A 24,033-nucleotide genomic window follows, 5' to 3' on the forward strand; every position below is an offset into this window, starting at 1 on the left:
TTTAGTTGATGTGTTTTAATTCATATCACCAGAATGTATTGCTGGTCAGGGGGGGTTGAATAATTTCAATTGCAACTGTAGCATCCCCATCAATATACAGGGGCATTAGGACCCACACCGGTGTGGCCTCACTAACACCTCTTCCAGCAGCAACTCCCCAGGATGTCTCCCATCCAAGTACTAGCCAGGCTCAACTCTTCTTAGCTTAACTGGGTAACCAGGCAAGAGCTGCAGAGTCTAATGCTGACTTTCAGGTCCATTTATGGTTCTCGAACATGCATTCTTCCGCCGATGTGGACGCAACACCTTAAAAAAATACTCTGACAGTGTTTCTGACACTACCAATCAGTGGCACTGCAACACCACTACTAAATTAGCAGCGCAAAATAAACAGTTTGATTCCTGAACCAATGACTCTTATGAGCTGGTTCTATTGAATCTACAGTGTAAAACATACACTACAACCAGTGCAGTTTAATTACCGAATGAATGGCTCTTATGAGCCGGTTCTTTTGAATCTACAGAGCGAAACATAAGGCGTTACCTGTGTAGTCTGATTTCAGAATGAATGACTCTAATAAGCTGGTTCTTTTGAATCTTAATTGCAAAAGATAGAGAGATTCTACCCAAACAATGACTCTTATCAGCCAGTAATTGCAAGTTGTTCATTTCGTTATGTCTGACCTTAAGCATTATATGTGTACTTAAGGTTTGTGAGACTTACTGTAAATCAGTAATTAACTTAGTGGATGTTTGTTGATATAACCATGTGTAGCTAAAGATACACATTTTGAGTTTTGTTGTAATTAGTAGTATTTTAAAAAATGAATGAAAACAATATCTTAAAGGGATAATTCACCCAAAAATGAAAATTATCTCATAATTTACTCACCCTCATCCCAGATGTGTATGACTTTCTTTCTTCTGCTGAACACAAATGAAGATTTTTAGAACAATATTTCAGCTCTTTAGGTCCATACAATGCAAGTGTAATGATGAGTCATCAGAGTAGAGATCCAAGTGCAGCTTTATTTACAATAAACGTAGTAATGTAGACAGGCAGGATGGGCATGTGGTCGTGGGCATGGACTGAGACTCGGGAACGACCTCTGTGGTCGTAGACGTAGACAGAGACTCGGGTACGACCTCTGTGGTTGTAGGCGTACACAGAAACTCGGGAACAACCTCTATGGCCGTGGCCGTAGGTGTGGACATAGTCTCGGGAACGACCTCTGTAGTCATGAACACTGGCAGAGACTGGGAAACGACCTCTGTGGTTGAGAACACTGGTAGAGTCTGGGAAACGACCTCTGTGGTCGTAAACACTGGCAGAGACTGAGAAACGACCTCTGTGGTCAAGAACACTGGCAGAGACTGGGAAACAACCTCTGTGGTCATGAACACTGGCAGAGATTGGGAAATTACCTCTGTGGTCGAGAACACTGGCAGAGACTGGGAAACGACCTCTGTGGCCAGGAACATGAGCGGAGACTTGGAGACGGAAGCCTTTCTTCTCCTCCTCCTCCGGACGGCCAACGTAGGCTCTGGGACAGATAAGGCTGGCAACGCTGGCTCTGGGACAGACAAGACTGGTAACGCTGGCTCTGGGACGGTTGAGACTTCTGGCTCGTTGGCCGTGGCAGGCATGGGCATTGGCTCGTTGGTCGTGGCAGGCGTAGACATTGGCTCGTTGGCCGCGGCAGGCGTGGACGTTGGCTCGTTGGCCGTGGCAGGCGTGGGCGTTGGCTCGTTGGCTGTGGCAGGCGTGGGTGCTGATAATTTATGAGGAAGGGTTCTTGTGGCCCAACGCACCGATATCAATGGCGGATCATTCAACTTGGAGACAGGGGCCGTGGGAGGCTTGGCTGTGACCTGGCATGGAGTAGACACAGGCATGGCTGTGACATGGTATGGAGCAGACTCGGGCGTGGCTGTGATGTGGCGTGAAGCCAACTGTAGAGTGACTGTGACAGGGTAAGGAACAGGCTGAGGCGTGGCTGTGACATGGTATGGAGCAGACTCAGAAAATGGAAGACTCAGAACCGGGATTCAGAGAGGAGGATCCTCTGAAGCGAGTGTCTCTAAAATTAACATTACATATTCCTCCCACGTGTAGTCTCCAGTCTCCGGCAATTCCCTCCACCGGCGTGTTGGGAGTCCGATTCTGTAAATGGATTTCAGGTTTTCATCATCAAATCCTGTGTGGACAGCAACGGTGGAGAAGAAATGAGAGTACTCCCTTATAGATAAGTCCGCCTGGCTCAGTTGTGTGAAGTATGTTGCTAGACCATTTATTTTTTTATTTTTTTTGTACTTAGTTACAGAGCTGAGATAATCTTCTTAAAAACCTTTGTTTGTATTCAGAAGTAAGAAAGTCATACACATCTGGAATGGCATGAAAGTGAGTAAATGATGATCCCTTTAATTAAAAAGTCTATGTAAAAACACCATTTGCAAGAACCTGATAAAATCTGACAGTATCTCATCATTTGGTAGCAGGCTACAGAGGGTAGTAAATCCAATAAGTACTGCATTTGTTATTTTTAAATATTTCTTCCTCAAAAGTAATAAAGAATCATTAATGGAATCGTTAAGGAACCGGAATCATTAAAAGGAATAGGATTGGGAACCATGATGGATAGAGGCCAATGTGCAAATTTGGCCAAGACACCAGGGTTACATCCCTCTTTTGAGAAATGCTCTGGGATTTTTTATAACTACAGAGAGTCAGGACCTTGGTTTAACATCTCATCCGAAGGACACTCCCTGTGTTGTGGTGGCTCAATGGTTAAGGCTCTTGGTTACTGATCAGAAGGTCAGGGGTTCAAGCCCCAGTACTGCCAAGATGCCACTGTTGGGCCCTTGACCCAATCTGTTCCAGGGGCACCATATCATGGCTGACCCTGTACTCTGACCCTAGCTTAGCTGGGATATGTGGGAAAAAAAGAGTTTCACTGCAAATGTGTGATAAATAACTATAATTATTATCATTTCTAGTTCCTCAAGATGTCACCAATTTGTAAATGCTTTTTTGAAACATCAGTTAATGTATAGATCAGAGGTTCTCAGCTGGTGGGCCACAGTTCTGCCCTTATTGATAATAACATACTTGATAATCATGCATAGTTAGGATCAGTGCAAAAAAGTGGGTGTGTACAACCGGTACGCAGTACCTGCACTTCTCTAATTTAGTCAACAGAGTACCAGCAGTTTTTCTTGCATACTGCCGCTTCTCAGAGTCTCCCAGTATGATGTAATTTCTTTATTTAATGTAATACAGTGGATGATTTGAATTGATCTGACCCTGTCTCGGATTTTGATAAAATTGTGTCACATTCTAAACAACTGAGCGCTCTCTGCACATAACTCAGTGGTGAGTTTAACAACACTCAGCGGCACGTGCAACAGCATCAGCGGAGTGCGCGTGTTTAAGCTTGTCTGGGCTTAGTTAAGTTACACTGCTCTTTAAAACATGAACCAGCAACTTTTTTTTAATTTTTAATTTTCTCCCCAATATGACATGCCCAATTCCGAATGTTCACTAGGTCCTCATGGTGGCGTAGTGACTTGCCTATCCGGGTGGCGGATGACGAATCTCAGTTGCCTCCACGTCTGAAACCGTCAATCCGCGCATTTTATCACGTGGCTTGTTGAGCGCGTTACCACTGAGACCTAGCACGTATGGAGGCCCACGCTATTCTCTGCGGCATCCACGCACAACTCACCACACGCCCCACCGAGAGCGAGAACCACATTATAGCGACCACGAGGAGGTTAACCCAACAAGGTTAAATAAACATATGTTGTGAACAAAAGCGGTCTCCAAGTATCATTTACCAAAAAAAAAAACAAAAAAAAAACAATTTAATACTAACATGGGATTACATGCACTTTTTTCTTCCACTTCAAGCACTGGATAGAATAGCAAAATATATAGACTTGTCAACTTTTAAAAGGGAGGAGAAAACACTTCTCATAATTTATGTTGTCAGGGGTGTAAAGAAATTGAGTAAAATACTTAAGTATTATACTTAGGTATTATTTTTGGGGATTTGAACCGGGACAAGTGGATTTTTGAAGGGGCAAGTGAAAGAGAATTTTACTTACCCGACCGGACAGCAGACTGATTAAAACGTCAATAACGAAAAAATAATCGCCTATATTTGTGATAGCCTAGGCCTGTGTCACTTATTAGAAAGTTCATATTCTTATTCTGCTGTTGAAAATAATTGTATAATTCACTAGTGATCTAGTAGCAGCTGCGCATTGTTTGATTGACAGGCGGCGTTTGTGTGTGTGCTAAACATGCGCATATGTTCCGAAAATGCTCGCGCTAATGCACACCTGAATGCTCAAATACATTCAAAAGTCTTGGTGAGGTATCCATGAAAACACAGAGAGTGATGTCTAAAGTGAATGTAAACAGCGGAGAAAATCAGATTTGTATTAAAATGTCAGATTTGTAAGTATAAATGTAAGCTAATAGACCTGCTGCTGTCTAGTGTGTCATTATAATAATCAAACAACCATAACAGGAAAATGAGAAAACACTCACTGCTCTTGACTGGGTAACTTTAGTAGCTTTAAAAAGTATTAATGTATTATAATCATACAGTGAAGACTAGAAGTAGTTTTATGTTGCATTTCATGCTGAATGTTTACGTGAATACTTGATAGCCTACTGCTGTTAAAAACTTTTAAAGCTGTTTAAAAAGCAATGCATTTTTTATTGTTATTTTATTACTGACTGTTTACTAGTCTTGAATAATTACTTAACAACTTGAAACCATTCTTCCATAATTAACATATTTGTTAGTGTTATTATTTGTTGTGGTATTGAAGCTGGTATTGAGAATCGTCAAATTTCACTGCCGACTACTGATATTTTGGTAATGTGATAATGTATAGCCTTTATTGTACATGATAGATCTTGCTGCAATAACATGATGAAAAAGTAGATCCCATTCCATAGAAGTTTGAGCACCCCTGCCAACATCCACTCTCACACAATCTCCTCTCCTGATTTCATTCTAGCTAGGAAAAAAGTTACTTTTTACTTTTTTAATACTTAAGTACAATTTAATGTGAATACTTATTTACTTTCAATCAAGTATGTTTTTGTCTAGATACTTGGACTTTTAATTGAGTAAAATTTTTACTCAGTATCCATACTTTCACTTAAATATAATTTTCTGAGTACTTTTTACACCCCTGTATGTAGTTGACGTCAAAGGCCATGCTTCCAATCAAACTCAACAATATTTTGGAGCAAATTCATCTGACACATAGAAGCATTGGACCTTGAACGTGATGCATCGTGATCTCGATTCTTAAATCCCAAAGTCGATCTTTTACTATATAGGCAATTCTCTACTACAATAAGAGGAAATCGCTCACATTAGCAAGCAAATTTCATGCTATGCAACTAAAATTTATAATGGCAATTGGCTTGTTAAATGATTAGATTTCACTTACTTGTGATTGTTGTAGGGCTTTACTGGTTGTTTAGATCAGAGTTACTATCAGAAATAATTAATAATTATTTCTGTAGTTATTAATTAATATTTAAATTAATCATTTGAATCTAACTCATTAAAACCTCATATGGGGCTCCAGTAAATGTAGTGTGCTATGTTTAGGAGCAAGTTTGGTTATTAACAATAATTAATAATTATCAAAGATAATTTTTAATTATTAAAATCAATAGAACATTGATGAGAATCAGTGTTAGCTTTTTTAAATCCTTTAAATCAACAATTATCAAAGATAATCGTTAATTGTTAACATCGATGAAACATTAATTAAAATTAACACTAGCTTATTGATCATTCAAATTCAACAATCATCAAAGATAATTATCAATTATCAAAAATCAATAGAATATTAATAAGGATTAACATTGAAGGGGCACCACACTGGAATCAGGGACTAATAACTGAATAGTAAAACAGTCTCAATATTAGATTGTTTTCTTAGGAAAATCGACATCCGAAGAATATGAATGAATGACAATGAAAAAACAATGAATGAAGGTTTGAATCCGAGCACTGACATCCCGTCAGCATGACACAGGTGTATGCAAAACAAACCAAAACACTTCTCTTTGTAATATAAACAAAGTTTATTTATGCAGTAATATCAATTAATAATTAATACAATGCAGTCAATAAACTTCCGACTTACAACTACAAACTAAACAGTGACATGATTAGATATGGAAATAAAATAATCCTATAACACATAAGGTGTGTGTGTGTGTGTGTGTGTGTGTGTGTGTGTGTCAGTGTGGTTAGTACGAGAGAGAGAGAGAGATGACGGCCCTAAAGCCGATTTCGCGATCGTGGGAGACGAAAACAGCTGTCAGTTTATCACTCAGAGACGCGGTGGACGGCTCGTAAAAGTCCTGCGTTATTTGACTCTTTAATGGATGAACTCAGTTGCTGTCTCACCCGCGATGGCGAAATTGCACAACAATCCAATTTGGTTGGACCACAATACAGCAAAACAAACTTGTGATAATTAATACCCTGAGTATTAATAATGAGCGGACATGGCGGTCTGTAAACTGTACAAGCAAAACCTTGAAACACAAGAATAACACACTATAATATTCTATCTCTGCCCAGACGTAAACCTCTTACTTGAATCGCATGAGGACACAGGTAGAATGTGTTTTCCTCCATCCTTTAACTTTGACCCGGTTCCTTGAGGCTCGTGTGATGACGGGAGGCCGTTTCCTCGCTCTGTCGGCGGGCGGTACGGCTGTTGATTGTTGGCGGGCGGTACGGCTGTTGATTCCCGGCGGGCTGGCGGAGAACTCAGAAATGTCGACTTGATTGAAGATGGAAGAGAAATCTTTAATCTCTTCACTTCTGTAGGCAAACGGATGAAGATGTGAATTGCTCGGCGGTCTCCTTCGGATCCGTTAGAGTGTTTGGTTGAACACAGAGTAATCTCAACTCGTCCAGCGAGATGGAGATTGTATGGCTACAGTTTCAAGTCAGACGTTACTTCCTTGTGCCACGAGGTTGCACTGGAGAGCAGCGAAGAGCTGCGTCCACATGCTGCAAACAAAGTCGCTGGAAGCCACGTCCGGAAGCATTTCAGAGGTATTTCAACTCCTGATGATGTCATGTTTGAGGGACATTCTGTTGTGTGCCTCATCCAATAGGAGTTGAGAGTTCGATCCTTTAGTGAGCAAGGCTTCATGGGATTTGTAGTCTGTTTTGGACTCCCTTTGTTTGATTTTGGCGCAATTTTTATCAGTAAGATTTACGACTTGGAAGGTGGGGGCTTGAGTTAGGTTTTTATGACTGTATTAGGCCTGCCTTTGTCTTCTATCTGAATACATGAGGCCCAACATTGTGTAGTATAGTGGTGGAGTATTCAGCAGTGAGATCCTTTCACTGCATGTTGAGAGTACAAGTTGTTCCATGTAATGTGTGTGAGTCCAAAGACGAGATCCACATGTCCCATTTGTCATTGAATGTCTCTTTTAATTTCCTTTCTGTTCTCTACAGTCAGTTGTTGATCAAAAACAACAAAAAAATAAACATGTAATTCTAATCACGCGTAGGAGATAAATCCATTTTATCTTAAAAAAATTAAAAGATAAAAGATAAATCTGTGTCTCTCTCGTTAACGTGCTCATTTACAGACACTGTTTACAGAAATGCCATCTTTCTTAAAGAGACAGTACCGGTTTTTAAACACATGTTCAACAAATCAATTCAAATACTGGTAAAAACTATTTTATTAAACAATAAACATGTATCAAAACATAATATATGCAAAATATTATCATATTTATTGATTGAATGCATGGATTTTTTTCATTTTTCAAAGCTAAAATGTGACCAAAATTTGATGAATCGATATTGAATCGAATCAAATCGGTACTGAATCAAAAGCTTGTGAATCTGAATCTAATCGAATCGGGAAATCTGTATCAATACCCAGCCCTAATCTTTACCGGCTTATCCAATGTGCACAAGTGTAGTGTGCATACCTGTTTACGGTTTGACGTCAAAAGCAGAGAGTAATCGAATGATTTCAATTATTATGTAAACTTTTATTTATTTATTTATTTTTTTATTTTTTTTATGTTTCAGATTATTTGAATAAACTGATTTTTGGTAGTTATCAGCATATTGGTGTGTTTGTAAATGCCATTGTCCCACCTGACAGGGAACCTTCTTCAGAGCCACTAAACTTTTTATACACTTCAAAAAACATATCAATGTCTCACTCAAGAGCTTTCCTACATATTTGTTCAAAACAGTCTTCTGGCACATAATAACAACATATGACATAAACCGCCTCTCACGTAAGACTCAGAACTCCATCCAACTAAAGTTGTCATAAATAAACATACCCAACTCACTAACTGGCCAAAGGGGGTCTATGATATTATGTACTTTTAGATATCATTATTAAACTGCTGCCATATTATTTTCATAGCAAGTTATCATATTAAACAGCAGTTAATCTGGGATCACCAAAACCACTTAAATCAACATTCATAATTTAAAGAAACATATTCAACATGCTGTCTGTGCCCTCTGTCCCAAGGGGCCACAGCCGTAGACTGCGCAACCTTTGATCCTTCACACACTTGCAAATGTGCCAGTCCATTGTCCACAGCGACTGCCTGTTTTTACATATTGATTACATTGATCCCTCCACTAAGCACTTACAATGAGCATCTAAAGAATCAATACCGTGCCTTCTGCTTTTGTCTTGCTAAATCAAAGTTCACCCCCAAAACAACATCTTGTTGAGGTGCAATGAAATTAATACTTGGGAGAGACGTGTGGAGACAAAACCATGGTAACTGCAATATAGCCTTTTCTTTCATGATTAGCATTTAAGGTCTTCCAAATTTTAAAAATCTTGCTGTTTCATGTTTAAGGCGTAGTTCACACCTAAATTAAGAATTTGCCATCATTTACTCACTCTCATGTCATTCCAAATCTGAATAACTCTATTTCTTCCATGGAACACAAAAGCAGATATTTGGTAGACTGTTAGCCTCAGTCACCATTCACTTTCATTGCATCCTTTTTACATACAATGAAGGTGAAAGGTATCTGAGGCTTAAATTCTGAAAATCTCCTTTTCTACATTCTGTTTCATAGAAGAAAGAAAATTATCTGGTGTTGAAACAACACAAAGTAAAGTTGAGTAAATTACAGAAATTTTCATTTTTGAGTGAACTGTCCATTTAAATCTTAGAATCTTACTTGTTCCAAACACAACAGCTCCTCCAACCTTGGTGTTTTGGACCAAGGGGCACATCCACCAGAGTTGAGATAGAGTTTCATGGCCAGATTGATTATCTGAAAGTCTGCTCTCTTTGTTCTGGTCCCTGTGGTGCTGAATTTGCACTTTCAGATGAATGTACACAGATGCAAAATCCTGGGTGCAGAGCATGAGCTGTGTAATGGTTTTTATGACATTGAGTTTATTTTTATGTTAAGATATTTTTATCAGTTTCAGAGGCAGTTATCCAAAAGAAAAAGAAAAAAAAAGGAAATCTAAGACTTTGAATTTAGTACAATAGTTGAGGTCCAATTTCTGCTAGCTTGTTTATCCTTGAAAAGTAAAAAAATAAATAAAAAATAACATCCACAAGCAGACCTTGCAAAAACAACTGTGCTTAGAGCTTGATTTACATATATACATATATGTATATATGTGTACACACACATATATATATATATATATATATATATATATATATATATATATATATATACACACACACACACACACACACACACACATACACTGGCGGCCAAAAGTTTGGAATAATGTACAGATTTTGCTGTTTTGGAAGGAAATTGGTACTTTAATTCACCAAAGTTGCATTCAGCTGATGACAAAGTATAATCAGGACATTACTGATGTAAAAAACAGCACCATCACTATTTGAAAAAAGTCATTTTTGATCAAATCTAGACAGGCCCCATTTCCAGCAGCCAACACCTTATTCTTGAGTAATCATGCTAAATTGATAATTTGGTACTAGAATATCACTTGCCATTATATCAAACACTGCTGAAAGCTATTTGGTTCATTAAATGAAGCTTAACATTGTCTTTGTGTTTGTTTTTTAGTTTCCACAGTATGCAATAGTCTGGCATGTCTTAAGGTCAATATTATGTACAAAATGGCAAAACAGCTTTCTCTAGAAACTCATCAGTCAGTCATTGTTTTGAGGAATGAAGGCTATACAATGTTTGAAATTGCCAAAAAACTTCAAAGACAAAGGATAACTGGCTCTAACAAGGACAGAAAGAGATGTGGAAGGCCAGATGTACAACTAAACAAGAGGATAAGTACATCAGAGTCTCTAGTTTGAGAAATAGACGCCTCACATGTCCTCAGCTGACAGCTTCATTGAATTCTACCCGCTCAACACCAGTTTCATGTACAACAGTAAAGAGAAGACTCAAAAATCCACTTTTGAAACAGAAAAACAAAAAGAAAAGGTTAGAGTGGGCAAAGAAACACAGACATTGGACAACAGATAATTGGAAAAGAGTGTTATGGATCTTAACCCCATTGAGCTTTTGTGGGATCAGCTAGACTGTAAGGTGCGTGAGAAGTGCCCGACAAGACAGCCACATCTATGGCAAGTGCTACAGGAAGCGTGGGGTGAAATGTCACCTGAGTATCTGGACAAACGGACAGCTAGAATGCCAAGGATCTGCAAAACTGTCATTGCTGCATGTGGAGGATTTTTCGATGAGAACTCTTTGAAGTAGTTTAAGTAGTTCTGAACATTTCTTTCAAACTGTAATAGGAATTTTCAAGTTATAATGCCCTGACTACATTTTGTGTTCAGTTGAATGCCACTTTTATGAATAAAAGTACCAATTTCTTTCCATAAGAGCAAATTATGTACATTATTCCAAACTTTGGCCGCCAGTGTATATATGGTAATTTTTATTTATAAAAGTGGCATTCAACTGATCACAATATGTAGTCAGGACATTATAACGTGAAAAAATTCCTATTGCAGTGTATATATATATATATATATATATATATACACATATATATTATTTTTATTTATTTTTTCAACACTTCAAAGTGAATATTCTTACAATTGCTTTTCTTACAGTAGTCAGCAAGACTGACTGCTTACAAGCTAAAGAGCCACTTGTGTCTGTCTGGTCCAAAAAGACAGTATCAAGGGTTATTGTGTACGGTTGCTTTCTGGAAGGCTCTTAAAATATTAAATTGCTTCTGAACTTTAAGGCTGATTTTGTAAACTTCAACACTTGGACAAAGAGACACGTTCTGCACATTAGGTCAACATGCACTTCTTTTGAGAGCTAGTTAGCAAGTCATTTATTTATGGTGTAATTGTAGCACTCATGTAACCTAAATAATTGCACAAGCTCACAACCTCACACAAAGCAGGCACACTTCAGTGGACAAAGAAATGGATGGAGGGAGGGAACATCAAGCTCCTCTTTCTTTTTCTAAAAGGGTGTTTGCTCAAAGTGGGTGCAGGGCAGTTTGAAAATGAGAGGAGGGCGGCAAGGGGAGTCAACTAGGACAAGTGTGTTTGTAAAAAAGACTGTGGTAGAAAAATTAGACAATAAGATTCACAAAACGAGAGTTACAAAAGTCTCACACTTTGTTTGTTAGTGTATTCCATGTATTGTATGTTACTTTGTTAGGTTAGGTGTATGTGTGCACTGCAAAAAAATTTATATTGTTGTCTTGTTTTCCAGTAAAAAATATCTAAAAATCCTTAAATGAATAGGGCTGGGTAACATTATTGATTTCACGATCTTCATTTGAAGGATCCCAATACTAATTCTTAAAATCCCAAGATCAATCTTTTACATTTACTTCAAAATTTACTTCAGTTTTGGTTGTGTTGATTATTATATCTGTTAACTTAATAGCAATTGCATAGTTTTGGCCCTGTTGTTCGTTTTTAAAAAGAATATTTTTTAATGTACAAAGTTACAAGTTTCCCTTTATAATTTACAGCATTAGCTGAGAGAGAATTTCTTTCATATGTTAACAAAATGGACAATATAACTCAAATGTATCCAAATGAATCAGAATTGTAAAAAATCTGCAAATTTATATCAATACCCAGCTAATAAAACAAGATTAATCAACTTGAAAAGCAAAATGGCAGATATTCTTATTTTCATATCAATCTAGCCTATAAAAAATTTGTGAAATTAATTTATGTAAAAAAAATCAAATAAAAAAAAAATGTAAAAACTATTTGCAAATGGGGCAAGAAAAATGAACTTAATTCAAAGGGAAGAGGCATTTATTTCACATGCCCCATTGGCAGCTAGTTTTATTTTTTCTTGTTTTAATCATAAACCTTACAAAATTTTGATATATTCTTTTCTGTTACACAATTATGCTTCTAAAAAAATTGACATTGATTTTGCTGCGTAAGACAGAGCAGGAGAGACAGAGAGCAGGAGTGAAAGTGAATGAGGGTGACAGAGGGGAGTATGCAGCCTATTGTGAGCAGCAGTGAGTTAATCTCTTTAGCGGCACACGTCATATGTAAAGAGGTGTAATGGTCTCTGCCCCCTCTTGGCCCCAGGGGAATGCGGGGTCCCGTCTCCCAGCAACATTTACATGTCAGTTATTCCAAAAAAACAAAAAACTCTGGGGAGCTGAATGGTGATAAGATCCGCCCCCTTTGCATGGTAGTCTCTTGTCTACACACAGTCTAGAGTATTCACTGGCTGGTTCACTCAAGGACAAACACATACTGACTTCTTGCCACGGAGAGTATGCAAAGAAGGTTTGATTGAGGATTTGAAACAAACTAATCGTCAGTGGATTTATTTGTTCAGAGTAAGTGTTATTCTACCACCCATTTTATTCTTGTAAGCCTTTGAACTTGAGTGTAATAGTTAAGAGAAATAATTTTGGATTATTAAAGCCAGACAGACATCGAGACAGTCCAACTGAGATTGTTTACCTGCAGCACATGGTAGGAAGTGAAGTCTGTGCATGTGTCAAAGCACAATGCAATGGCCAAGTACACTTACTTTTGCTGCATATTTTGCACTTTTCAATGATTAACTGATGCATGCATGCATTAATACAGAAATAATACAGAGCAAACAGACTGCTAAATGTATTGCTTTTCATAATGTCGCTGTGTATATAGTATTTATGAAAAAAAAACAAGTTAAACAATTCTCTGTGGTATGGCAAACACAGTTGTCTTGTTGCGATGATTTATGGAAGGTGTTTTAATTGCATTTCATTGCATTTTTAATTAATGACAACTCCGTATTATGTGTTTTGACAGAATTTGTGAATTAATAATAATGGCAAGGGCTGCCATTAATTCAAAGCCTTGTCTGAAAATAAGTGCGTTAGCATTACATTGGTTGGTATGCCTCAAGAAGAAAATATGTGTGACTCTCTAAAACAAAGAGTGTGATGAGATCGCTTTTCATGGGGGGAGGGGGGGTGTATGCCACATTAAGCCCTAATGCTGAAACAGATGTGTTTATTTATAAATATGTAGAAGTAGTATGGAATAAACATATTTAATGGCTGATTTCTGCATTTGCAGAATAAAGCCGTGTGCATGATAATTGATTTGTTTGGGGGAAATCATCATTCGGCAACGATATCATGTTTTCCAGTCAAATATACACATTTACATTCTTAAATCAATGTACATTTATTTTAGAAGCATAACTGTGTAACATATTAAGCTTTGTTTTCAGAAAAGAATATATCAAAATTTAGTAAGGTTTATGCATAAAACAAGACAAAAATTAAACTAGTTGCCAATGGGGCATGTGAAATAAATGCATTTCCCTTTGAATTAAGTCAGTTTTTCTTTCCCCATTTGCAATTATTATTATTATTATTATTATTATTATTATTATTATTATTATTATCAATATATAATAATAACTCAAGCTGATTAATCTTGTTTTATTAGCTGGATATTGATAGAAATTTGCCGATTTTATTCAATTCTGATTCATTGGGATACATTTGAGTTATATTGTCCATTTTGTTAACATATTAAAGAAATTCTCTCTCAGCTAATGCTGTAAATTATAAAGGGAAACTTGTAACTTCATACATTACAAAATATTAGTTTTCAGAATTAACAACAGGGTCAAAACTATGCAATTGCTATTTAGTTAACAGATATAATAATCAACACAACCAAAACTGAAGTAAATTTTTAAGTAAATGGCCTCAGTATCCGCATTATCAAGGTAAGTGCCATTAGGTCCACCCCTATAATCTTCCACATGGGCAAGGAGCCAACAAGGTCTAGTTCCTGTATTTTGTTAGACATGTTTGCTGACCGTTAAGTAAAGTAAACACTGAGTTAAATTCTGTATAGACTCTGTGAGGCTGTAGTTCTATATTCCTCTAATGACAATAGAAGACATCTCACTACATTTCTCAAAATCCATGTTTCACCAGGTTTCCAAAATGGGAATAAGAAGGATCTCCACACAAGGCTATGAGTTCATCAGACCTTTCTCCATCATTCAAATTCTGTAATTACACACCTGCTGCCACTACGACCACCACCTGCCTTCTCCAGATGTTCCAGGAAAGATGGGTAGTGTCAGCAGTTTGATATCAAGCCATAGCCTCCACAGCAAACACTGCAAAGCCTCTGAACACAAACTCAAAAAGGGGCTTCATTCTAAGAAACCAGACCGTAGCTTGGATGGCCTTCTGAAGTATGGCTTCTCTCAGGACCAATGCAGCACCAACAACAACTCAAAAGTCAGCTATCATTCAGACAAAAATGATGACTTCTTTTACATCAAAGTCAACAACAAGCCCAGAGCCGGTCACCATAACATTAATACATCTGAGGACAGTCAAGGAAGAACTGCTGAGATGGACAATGAGATGTACAGGAGAGGAGGCCCACCAGAATTAGTTCCGCTTTCTGGAAAACTAGAAAAGGTAACAAAGGTTAGCCAGAAAATACAAAAGAGTGGTTTGGGCTACAGACTTCATTTCTGTCTCCATCTATTTTAAATATATACACAAAACAAAATGTTCACTCTAAAACAGCCAAACCCAAAAGATGCCCCATCTCCCAGCCATTGTTATCACACAAAATCAAACAGCATTCAAGTATAGTTTATTTTAAGTAATCCCCACCAGCCCCTGGCACTTTCACTAAGAGCTTAGCAGTGTCTGCTCCATTTAATTAAACCTCCAGATTGACGAGGTAAGAATGCCTTGATCTCTCCAGAGATTTGGTCCAGTGGCGGCGTGGCACTTGCAAACAGGCAAGCTCCTCTGCCATGAAGGTTCTTGCAAGAAAAGGCAACCCAATTTTCCAAGGTTAGGAAGTAAATGCTAAACCCCTGGGGTAAAAGTTTTATCCAAGTGAAGAAAGGAAATAACTGGGAAAAACAGAATATAAATGAGAGCTACCAGGTCTAAAAAATTTGACTATACATTTATGCAAAACATGTTTTACAAGGCTCCTTTTGCAAATCTCAGCATTTTCCTAGTGAAATGAACAATAGAGGTGCAAAGTTAGGTTTTGGGGTAAGGGTTGGATTATGGGTAACATCAACAGTGTAACTACAAATGTAATTAAATGCAAGTATTTTAAATGTAATTAAAATGCAACAACATGTACAGTATGTACATAATAAGTACATTGTATCAAATGATTAAGAACATAGTAGTTAAGGCCACCTAATATAAAGTGGGTCCAGTTTAGGTAGGTTTTGTTTATATAAAACTCAATAGAGCATTAACCTTAAAAACCCCGTTTGTCTTGGAGAAAATTAAACTCGCTTTTAGCACCACTCAGTGGACATTTTACCTCAGAACGGCCGCAATATGTGAAAGGAGCCACAGAATATCACCACAGTCACATTTTTTAATGAGATCAGGCTAAATAAGAGACGTGCAAATTACTCAGAATTTACTAATATATTTATGAAAATGTCATGAATGAGGCCCAATGAGACCATTTTTCTCCCGTAAACATGAGCTTTATACTGCTGTGATCAAATGGTGTCCCCCAAATCCCCCAAACACTCATCTTTCTTTCTTTTTCCTGTCCCTAGAGTGTAGAGAAGGCTGTGATCCGACCCACCGCCTTCAAACCTGTTCTTCCCCACAGCAGCAGTTCCTCTGTGGAGACTCATAATAATCTGAGCACAATCCTGGGCAAGAGTATTAGTCCTATAGACAAACTCAAAGATCTTCAAGATCCTAAGCTGGAAACAAACTCTGGAAACTTCTCTGACTCGGGAAGGAACTCTATGTCCAGTTTGCCCACGCACAGCATCAGTGGCAGCAGCCAGATGGACAACCTAAGCACTTCAACTAGCCACATGGTGCGCCATGGAGGCCTGGCCCTAAATGTAGACACATCTCAGAACCCACAAGGGGGTGTAGCAGGGATGAATGGAAACTCTGGATCCAGTTGGATGTGTAGTGAGCCTAATGTGGTCAGTGAAAACAACTGGGCCATTGGGATTAGTGAAACAAACAGGAGTAGTGAGTCCACTAACACAAACACAAGATCCATTGGTGTACTAAGTGAAAGTCTGGCGGCTGCAATAAGTCTGAACAGAGAAATAACTGCTGCAGCACTGACTGTCTCAACCACTGAGCCAAAGAGTGACTTCTCTGGAAACCAAGAGCTGCTTTTGGAACATAAATATACAGAGCAAATCCAATCAAAACCATCATCTTCAGGCGTCTGTGTCCGATCACCAATTTCAATGGATGAATCACTAATACAGCAGCTCGAGCGGAAACTTCTGGAACATGAAACTGAGCTGGCGGAGTTACAGACGAGTCTTGAGGAGAAAGAGTCAGACACATGTCAGCTGTTTGAGGAGAAGCAACGTTATTGTGCTGAGGAGATGGAGGGGTTGAAACAACGCTGTTCTATGAAATTCCGTCAAGTAAGATACTTACAATGTGAATGTATATATATAATGTCTGGTAGTAAGTGCACTGAAAAATTAAAAGATACTCAAGGTACTTTTGGGGTTCCTCACATGCCACACCTACGGAACTCTCTGGGAAACCTCTAGATATCATGTACTCAAGGTACTTGAAGATAAATTTCAAGAGCCTTTAAAGCCTTTCCCTTATGATGGGGTTGCTGAAGGTACCACTGACAGTCCTTAAGAGTTCTTTATAGTCCTTACAGGACCTAAGATTAAGTTTCACAGTGAATTGAAAGGGTGACTGGAGGATCTCCAGATGGTTCCAACAGTGTGGCATCTGAGGACCCCCAAATGGTGCCTTGAGCATGCTTCAATTTTTACAGTGTGGAAAAACCAACTAGAAAACTCAAATGTGTACCCATAAACCACTTCAAAGTTTTATAAATACAATAACTTACTTTGATAGTCAGACAAGCAGTCCATACACAATAGGGTCCTATGTTTTCGCAATACGGAAAACATGGACGTAATCGCGGACTCCAGTCATAAAAACAGAATTAACTATAAAATACAGAATGTCATGGAATTTGAAATATTTGGGATCAAATGAATGTATGAATGCAAAAAAAAAAAAAAGGAAAAAAAATCAAATTAAAATCGTGATATGTTCTAGTGTGATGCTTAAACCTCAAAAGTCTGAATGTGCTGCGCGCTTCAAAATGAATGGGTGAAACCGGCTGCTCATACACTGACAACACTGCATTGGTTCCATTCAAGGCTAAACAGTCTCTTATCAGGAGCATCAAGCACTCTGTATGTGGCAGATTACAGAGAGCAGAGCACTCATTACCTTGAAGTGCACAGCACATGCAGACTTTATATGTATATAATTCATTCGCAGCCTTTGGTGGTTTAATAAGCCCCCTTAAACATAGCGAACTGCTTTTCTGGAAGTGAAAATCTACCGCCAAAAAGGGCTTCACTCCAAAATAAAAGTTTCTGCCAAAATAAAAGCTCTATTTAACAAGACACATTAAATTGAAGAAATTGTGACAGAAATATACCACTACTATAAAGTAAAATGTAATATTCAAGGTAGTAGTAGTAATAGTAATAATAATATATCAATAATTATTACATTATAGCAATATCTCACAAGCAAGAGTACTTTTGTTCTGAATAAAAGCTTTTATCAATGCTTTTGTTAATACTGTGATGCTCTACTGTGCAGCACTGTATTTGACAAAAATAAATAAATAACTCCAATGTTGTGTTTTGGATTGTGTTGTGAGGATCTGTATAGAAGCATAACAAATTATGCAATGGTATGTTATATAAAAAATTTTTTAAAAAAAAATAAAATAAAAACTGTTCTATTTTCATAAAAAATTCATTTGGAATTTGGAAAAAAAATAAAATGGCCCTACTGTCCAGGCAGAGTCTAATGATAGCTTGTGTAACCTGCAGGTGTCACAGAGGGCTTTGAAAGCCCAACAGTTATTGCAAGTTCAGGTGATACAGCTGCAGCAGGATAAGGAACGTCTGCAGAAAGAGGTGGATAAGCTTAATCGTGACAGGGACAGTGCAGAAAGCCAGCTCCGGACCTATAAGAGCCAGAAAAACCATCTAGTACCCACACTAGAGGAGACGCAGTGGGAGGTGAGTGTAATATGCTGTATTGTGTTATAGTGACAAATGCATCGATGCATTTTCAGTGGTGATACTCTGTGTGTTTATAAAAAGCTACATTTAAAGGTTGCACAGTTATATTAGGTATTAATAATTTGGGTGATCAGGGTAAAGAGTGAAATATGAAACAATAACAGAAGAAACTTTACACTTTCATGAAATTCTATTTTCCCCCTATGTTATTTTTGTAGGTGTGCCAGAAATCAGGTGAGATTTCACTGCTAAAGCAGCAGCTTAGGGACTCCCAAGCCGATGCTGGGAACAAACTGAGTGAGATTGTCAGTCTCAAAGCCTCGCTCAAAGAGTCCAGAAACAAGATGGAAGAGCTGGAGCAGAAGAACAAGGAGCATGAGGAAGCTCTTCGCCAGCGAAGCACTGAGGTTGAGGTATGTGTTTGCTAACTGTAAATAGGACTTTCTTAGCATTACGGATATGTTAAGATCAAAGTAGTAGCATTTAATCGCAAGTGATTAATAATACATGCTGTCCAGGTACATCTGACTAACTTTGACTTTATATACATTTTATGAAAAGGTTTGCAAGAATGAGTTCCAAAGAAAGAAGAATGAAGCTGAACTCCTCAGGGAGAAGGTGAGCGTGCTGGAAAAGGACATCAAGGGAATGAAGCAGGACCTAGCAATGGCTAAAGAGGGGCAACAGCAGCTAATGACCATGAGAGCCAAGGCTGAGGAGCAACAAGCCAGGATGGAGGCCCTTAGAGTTGGTGAAGCAAAAATTAAAGGCCAGGAGGGAACTGGGGCCAGTAAAACCCTCAATGGATGGACCACAGACATAGATACCCTACAGAAGGAGGTACAAAGGCTGAGAGGGGAACTGAAGGAAGAGAAACAAAAGAAACATAAGATGATGAACAGCTTCCAGCAGGAGAGACAAACATGGAATAAAGAGAAGGATAAAGTTATCAGATACCAAAAGCAGTTGCAATACAATTATCTGCAGATGTACAGAAAGAACAAAGACTTGGAGAAAATTCTGAGGGAGCTAACAGCTGAGATGGACAGCAGGACAGAGATGGACATGGACAGTCAGAGCTCTGACTTGAACATTGATAAAATTGTAGCCACAGAGATATAGAGGAGGCATATTTTCACCAAATGTGACAAAGGGGAAATGACTTCACTGAAATACAATGTCAGACCTTTGATCTCATTGGCAAGGAACTCACTAAACAAAAGGGCACAATCCACAAAACAAAAATGAAAGGGATGTCACAGAATACTGTAAACTTAAGAACATAACATTTGTACAGATCAACTGAAGTTTTTCCTCTTTTCAGAGTGATCACTTTATTGAAAATCTTAGGATGTCAGCCATGTGTATTTCCTGGCAAGTTCTTATTATTAATCTTACATATCCAACCAAAGGCTTTTCCTCTGACTTATCTAAACAATCTTCCACTTCTTTCCTTAAGCAGTTGTATAGTCTCACTAGAGCAACACAGAGTTGTGAATGTTTCATTTACTGTATTTGCTATTTTTGCACTCTCTCTCTCTCTCTCTCCTTACCAAGAACCCTTATCACCAATGTCTTGGCAGCTAGGCTTATAGAAAGAATCAGGAAACAGCTATATACAGTTGCTTATATGGTGACATGTTGTCACATGGTGGTTGCAAAGCAGAAGCGCTGATCATAAATGTTTAGATGCATCCCACACAGCATACCTCACTATGCTTAGTCTAGCCATTACGTATTTCAACATTTATGATGAATTTCAAGTATTTCATACTCACTGTTCAATTGAGCACTTGTGCAACCGGTACTATACTTTCTACTTTTTTTTAGGTATGGTCAAAACAGTAAAACAACAGTCCAGTCTGTTGTAGTCATGATTAGCAAATTTCTGTGGATATATCCACTTTCATGGCAAAATGTCATGAAAGATTATAAGACTTGCAGTTCACAGATAATTTTATACTCTGTTGTAGCTTTCAAATTGTGGTTGTTTTATTTTTTGTTTTTTCCAAACTTGCCGCGCCATAATCATTCACGTGACACACAAGAACCAATGGCGTTTTGCATCAATGACGTCAAGCCTGGCATGATGCATTTAAAGACTCCATTTTTAAATACAAGAGTGAATGAGATTTTAGAGGTCCAGAGTAGGGGAACAATGTAAATGAAAAATGGCTTAAATTAGGTATGTTCCTCACACAAAGCTATCAGCTTCAAAAAACTTGGACTATAGCGCACAAGTGTATGGACCTGTGGTGTAGTTGGGGCCATACGCACATATACACTGTATACTAACTGTACTATTTACCAGGATTGTTTGCATATAATGACTTCTAAGCATCAGTATTTTTGTATACCTTCTGTATACCAAGTTGTTTTGCTGCTTCAGAAGTCCATAATCTACTGTAGTGTTAGCTTCCCTTTAACTGTCTCCCATGCTGTTTTGTGAAACTGGCGATTCTTTGCTGTAACTAGTGCATTATCACTTCAATTCTACCATTCCCTGCCCCTGACAACTGCTGTCACCACCGTCATCGACTGAGGGAATTCATGGCAGTGAGTGGAGAGAGAGAGACACTCACGCTGAAGAAGTATCAGGTAAAATTAATAAAAAGATCCAGTAAACGCCAGTAAATTTCATGACATGGCATTACATTTAATTGCATATGTCAGTGCTTGTTCTGGAAAAGAGAGAGACTCAGCTAAATGATGGCGAGAAAACTGCAGCACTTTTAATACAGAAGAACAGGTTTAGTTAAAATGCTTAACATGATTTTCCTACATTTCCCTTGTGATAAACACTATTTACTGCAAAAAAAAAAACACCCTTATCCAATAAGAAATACACTGTTTTCATGTTAAGCCTTTTATCTCTCTTTCTCTATTCTTCCTGTTCATTGTATTAAAGGCTTTTTTCTTTTAATGGGGCTTTTCCGCTGCATGGTACGGCTTGACTCGACTCTGCTCGCTTTTTGAGGGTTTTCCACTGTGGATAGTACCTGGTACCTGGTATTTTTTTAGTACCACCTCGGTCGAGGTTCCAAGCAAGCCGAGCCAATACTAAATGTGAGGTCAAAACTCTGCAGATCACTGATTGGTCAGAGAGAATCGTCACTACCAGCGTCACTGCATTTGCGACACGGGAAATCAACCCGCTAGTTTTAAAGTTAGCAACAGCAATAGCAGTATCATTTGTTCACGCAACTTTTGAATAGTAAAAAGAAATGGCTGTGCGCAAAACCACGCCGTGGTCAATAAATGAGGTGCAGACGTTCCTCTCGTTAGTAGCCGATGAAAGGATCCAATTGAGCTGGATGGGGCGACGCAAAGAGGCGGTGCAACTATGACGATCAGCCTATAATCCCACCCACGTTGAGGCTGCACTAAACTGCAGTGGAAAAGCAAGCTCAGAAAAGTAAAGTGAGCAGAGTCAAGTCGAGTCAAACCGTAATGTGCAGTGGAAAAGTGCCTAAGTGTAGTCGGGGCCGTTGACACTGAACGTGTTTTTGCATCCATCCACGCGGTTTTGCAATGTAAACAAGCAATAGATGGACCTCTTTAACAGTTGTGCAGTGTCTTGCACAGAAGCACCTGTACATACTGTATGTACAGAGATGCAGTACCGCCACTCCATATACGCAGTCTGCATAAGGCACCAACCCCCCAAAAGTCCACTGGCTGTCCTTCCTCGGTCGTTTTATGTTTTTAAAGTGCAGATAGCTGTAAAGGAAAACTCTCCCCATCAGACGATCGCTTCCCACAATGTCTCATAAATTCCAAACCTCCGTGTGTTGTTGCTCTGATAAGCTGAACAATGCAGAGGAATGTAGCTTGAAATGGCAAGCAGAAGAGACAAAAATTAGGTGGAAAGCACTGAGGCTGTTACACAAATTAAGTGCCCAGTGTTTCATCATGCAATATTTTCCAGACAGCTACCTTTTATATTTTCATCCTATGAGCTTCCAGAAGTCTTGATTTGGTTAGAACAAAAACTGTAAAAACCAGTTACACAGAAACCGATAATCATGTTTTGATGGTGAAGGGTGGTTGTGGGGCATATGGCAGTCTTCAGATGCATTTGAATGCATGCATGTGCTGTATATTTTATTTATTTTGAATAAATAAATTAAGATTTTTCTGAATATTTTATTTTCATTTGTGTTTAAATATTAATTGATGTATTTGGAAGAGGATAGGCCCAGCATTTATCTCTAGTGCTGTGACCAGTGAAATAGTTAATAATGGTGTATTCCAGACAACTCGGAACTCAGAATCCCCCATCTCCCAATTAAAGATAACCACTGGAACAGCACTTTAAAGGCCCCGATGTACTTCCGGAGAAGTTCATCTTCGTTCTTTGTTCAGGGGTAAAAGGAAATTCTAAACAGCCGAGCAACGGTATACTGTTTCGGAACATTCAGACACCCGTCACACTGCTTTGGGAGGCATTTAGAGGAGCATTTAAATATAGGACGCTACATAGGACGCTACATGTAAAACCTAAACTAATGTGACATTAAAATGTATTATCAAAGACTTTATGCCTCATTCTATGAGTAGAATTCAAACGAGGTCGTTAAAAGATACTGTTGTAAGCACTTGATGATCTAAAGTAATATACAGGTATAGAAAAATTTTAATTTATCTTGTTTACATTCTGAATTCATGACATGACATGGTCTTGCACTCCGGTGTATTCAGGTTGAATACTGACTGAAAAACATAAACAAAGTAGTAGGTGAAGCTTCAGGTCACACCTACCGATGACGTGGACCAATGGCAGTAAGGTGTTTAGCAGCCAGTTAGATGTTTTACTAAAAGTTCGCCCCGGTTAGCTGTTACTAACCACCGAAATGAAAGCAAAAACACCTTTTTGGCCAGATTTTGTTCTAAATAACGTCACAACCATTCATTCTTCGATTTCGTACGAAGTATATCTGGGCCTTAAATATGATCAAGCCCGACATCAGTGGGAAGCATCATTTGACATCATTTTCAGATTGGCGGTGAATAACACCCCCAAGACATGACAATTTACAAACTATACCTATAGCCCCCCTTACACTGGCAGTAGTCAACTTTGATGACTACTTGTTTGATGACTACTTGAGCTAAGTGGAGACAAAAAGTTAGATGAACTCGTTCATGATCCTTTTATCAAGCTAGAAACATTTATTGTTAACCCAACTGGGACAGAAAAATTTCTTGCAGCAGTGTATCACCACTGCGAAGCATTTAGTTCTTCGTACCACAAAGTATTCAGACTCTGATGCAGTTTCAGGCCAAGCTACAATTCAGCCTGTGAATTCCACTTGGCTACCATAATTCATCATAATGATTTGCAGATCAGCTCTGTAAGAGAAATGGCAACATTCAACAATAACGCTTAATTATATTGTAGTAATTTTACTTTAGCAAATATGTTGGGGAAAATCAACATCATTCA

The 24,033-nt window shown here is 38.3% G+C and overlaps 1 protein-coding gene across 2 annotated transcripts in view; it reads left to right on the forward strand.

Moving 5' to 3' along the window:
- Positions 1-23,100, forward strand: part of lzts1 (leucine zipper, putative tumor suppressor 1) — a 42,276-nt gene extending 19,176 nt beyond the window's left edge. Inside the window, exons 1-6 of one of the 2 annotated variants that reach the window (XM_051653030.1) lie at positions 12,749-12,852; positions 14,464-14,961; positions 16,089-16,937; positions 18,393-18,584; positions 18,806-19,000; positions 19,149-23,100. In XM_051653030.1, the coding sequence (XP_051508990.1) occupies positions 14,602-14,961; positions 16,089-16,937; positions 18,393-18,584; positions 18,806-19,000; positions 19,149-19,709 (2,157 nt within the window). In that variant the 5' untranslated portion in view covers positions 12,749-12,852; positions 14,464-14,601 and the 3' untranslated portion in view covers positions 19,710-23,100. Of the gene's footprint in view, positions 1-12,748; positions 12,853-14,463; positions 14,962-16,088; positions 16,938-18,392; positions 18,585-18,805; positions 19,001-19,148 lie in introns of those variants that run through there. The other variant, XM_051653029.1, reaches the window with a different exon arrangement.
- The last annotated feature ends 933 nt before the right edge of the window (positions 23,101-24,033 follow it).

The sequence above is a fragment of the Myxocyprinus asiaticus genome, chromosome 24, assembly GCF_019703515.2.
Source record: "Myxocyprinus asiaticus isolate MX2 ecotype Aquarium Trade chromosome 24, UBuf_Myxa_2, whole genome shotgun sequence".
Taxonomy (NCBI): domain Eukaryota; kingdom Metazoa; phylum Chordata; class Actinopteri; order Cypriniformes; family Catostomidae; genus Myxocyprinus; species Myxocyprinus asiaticus.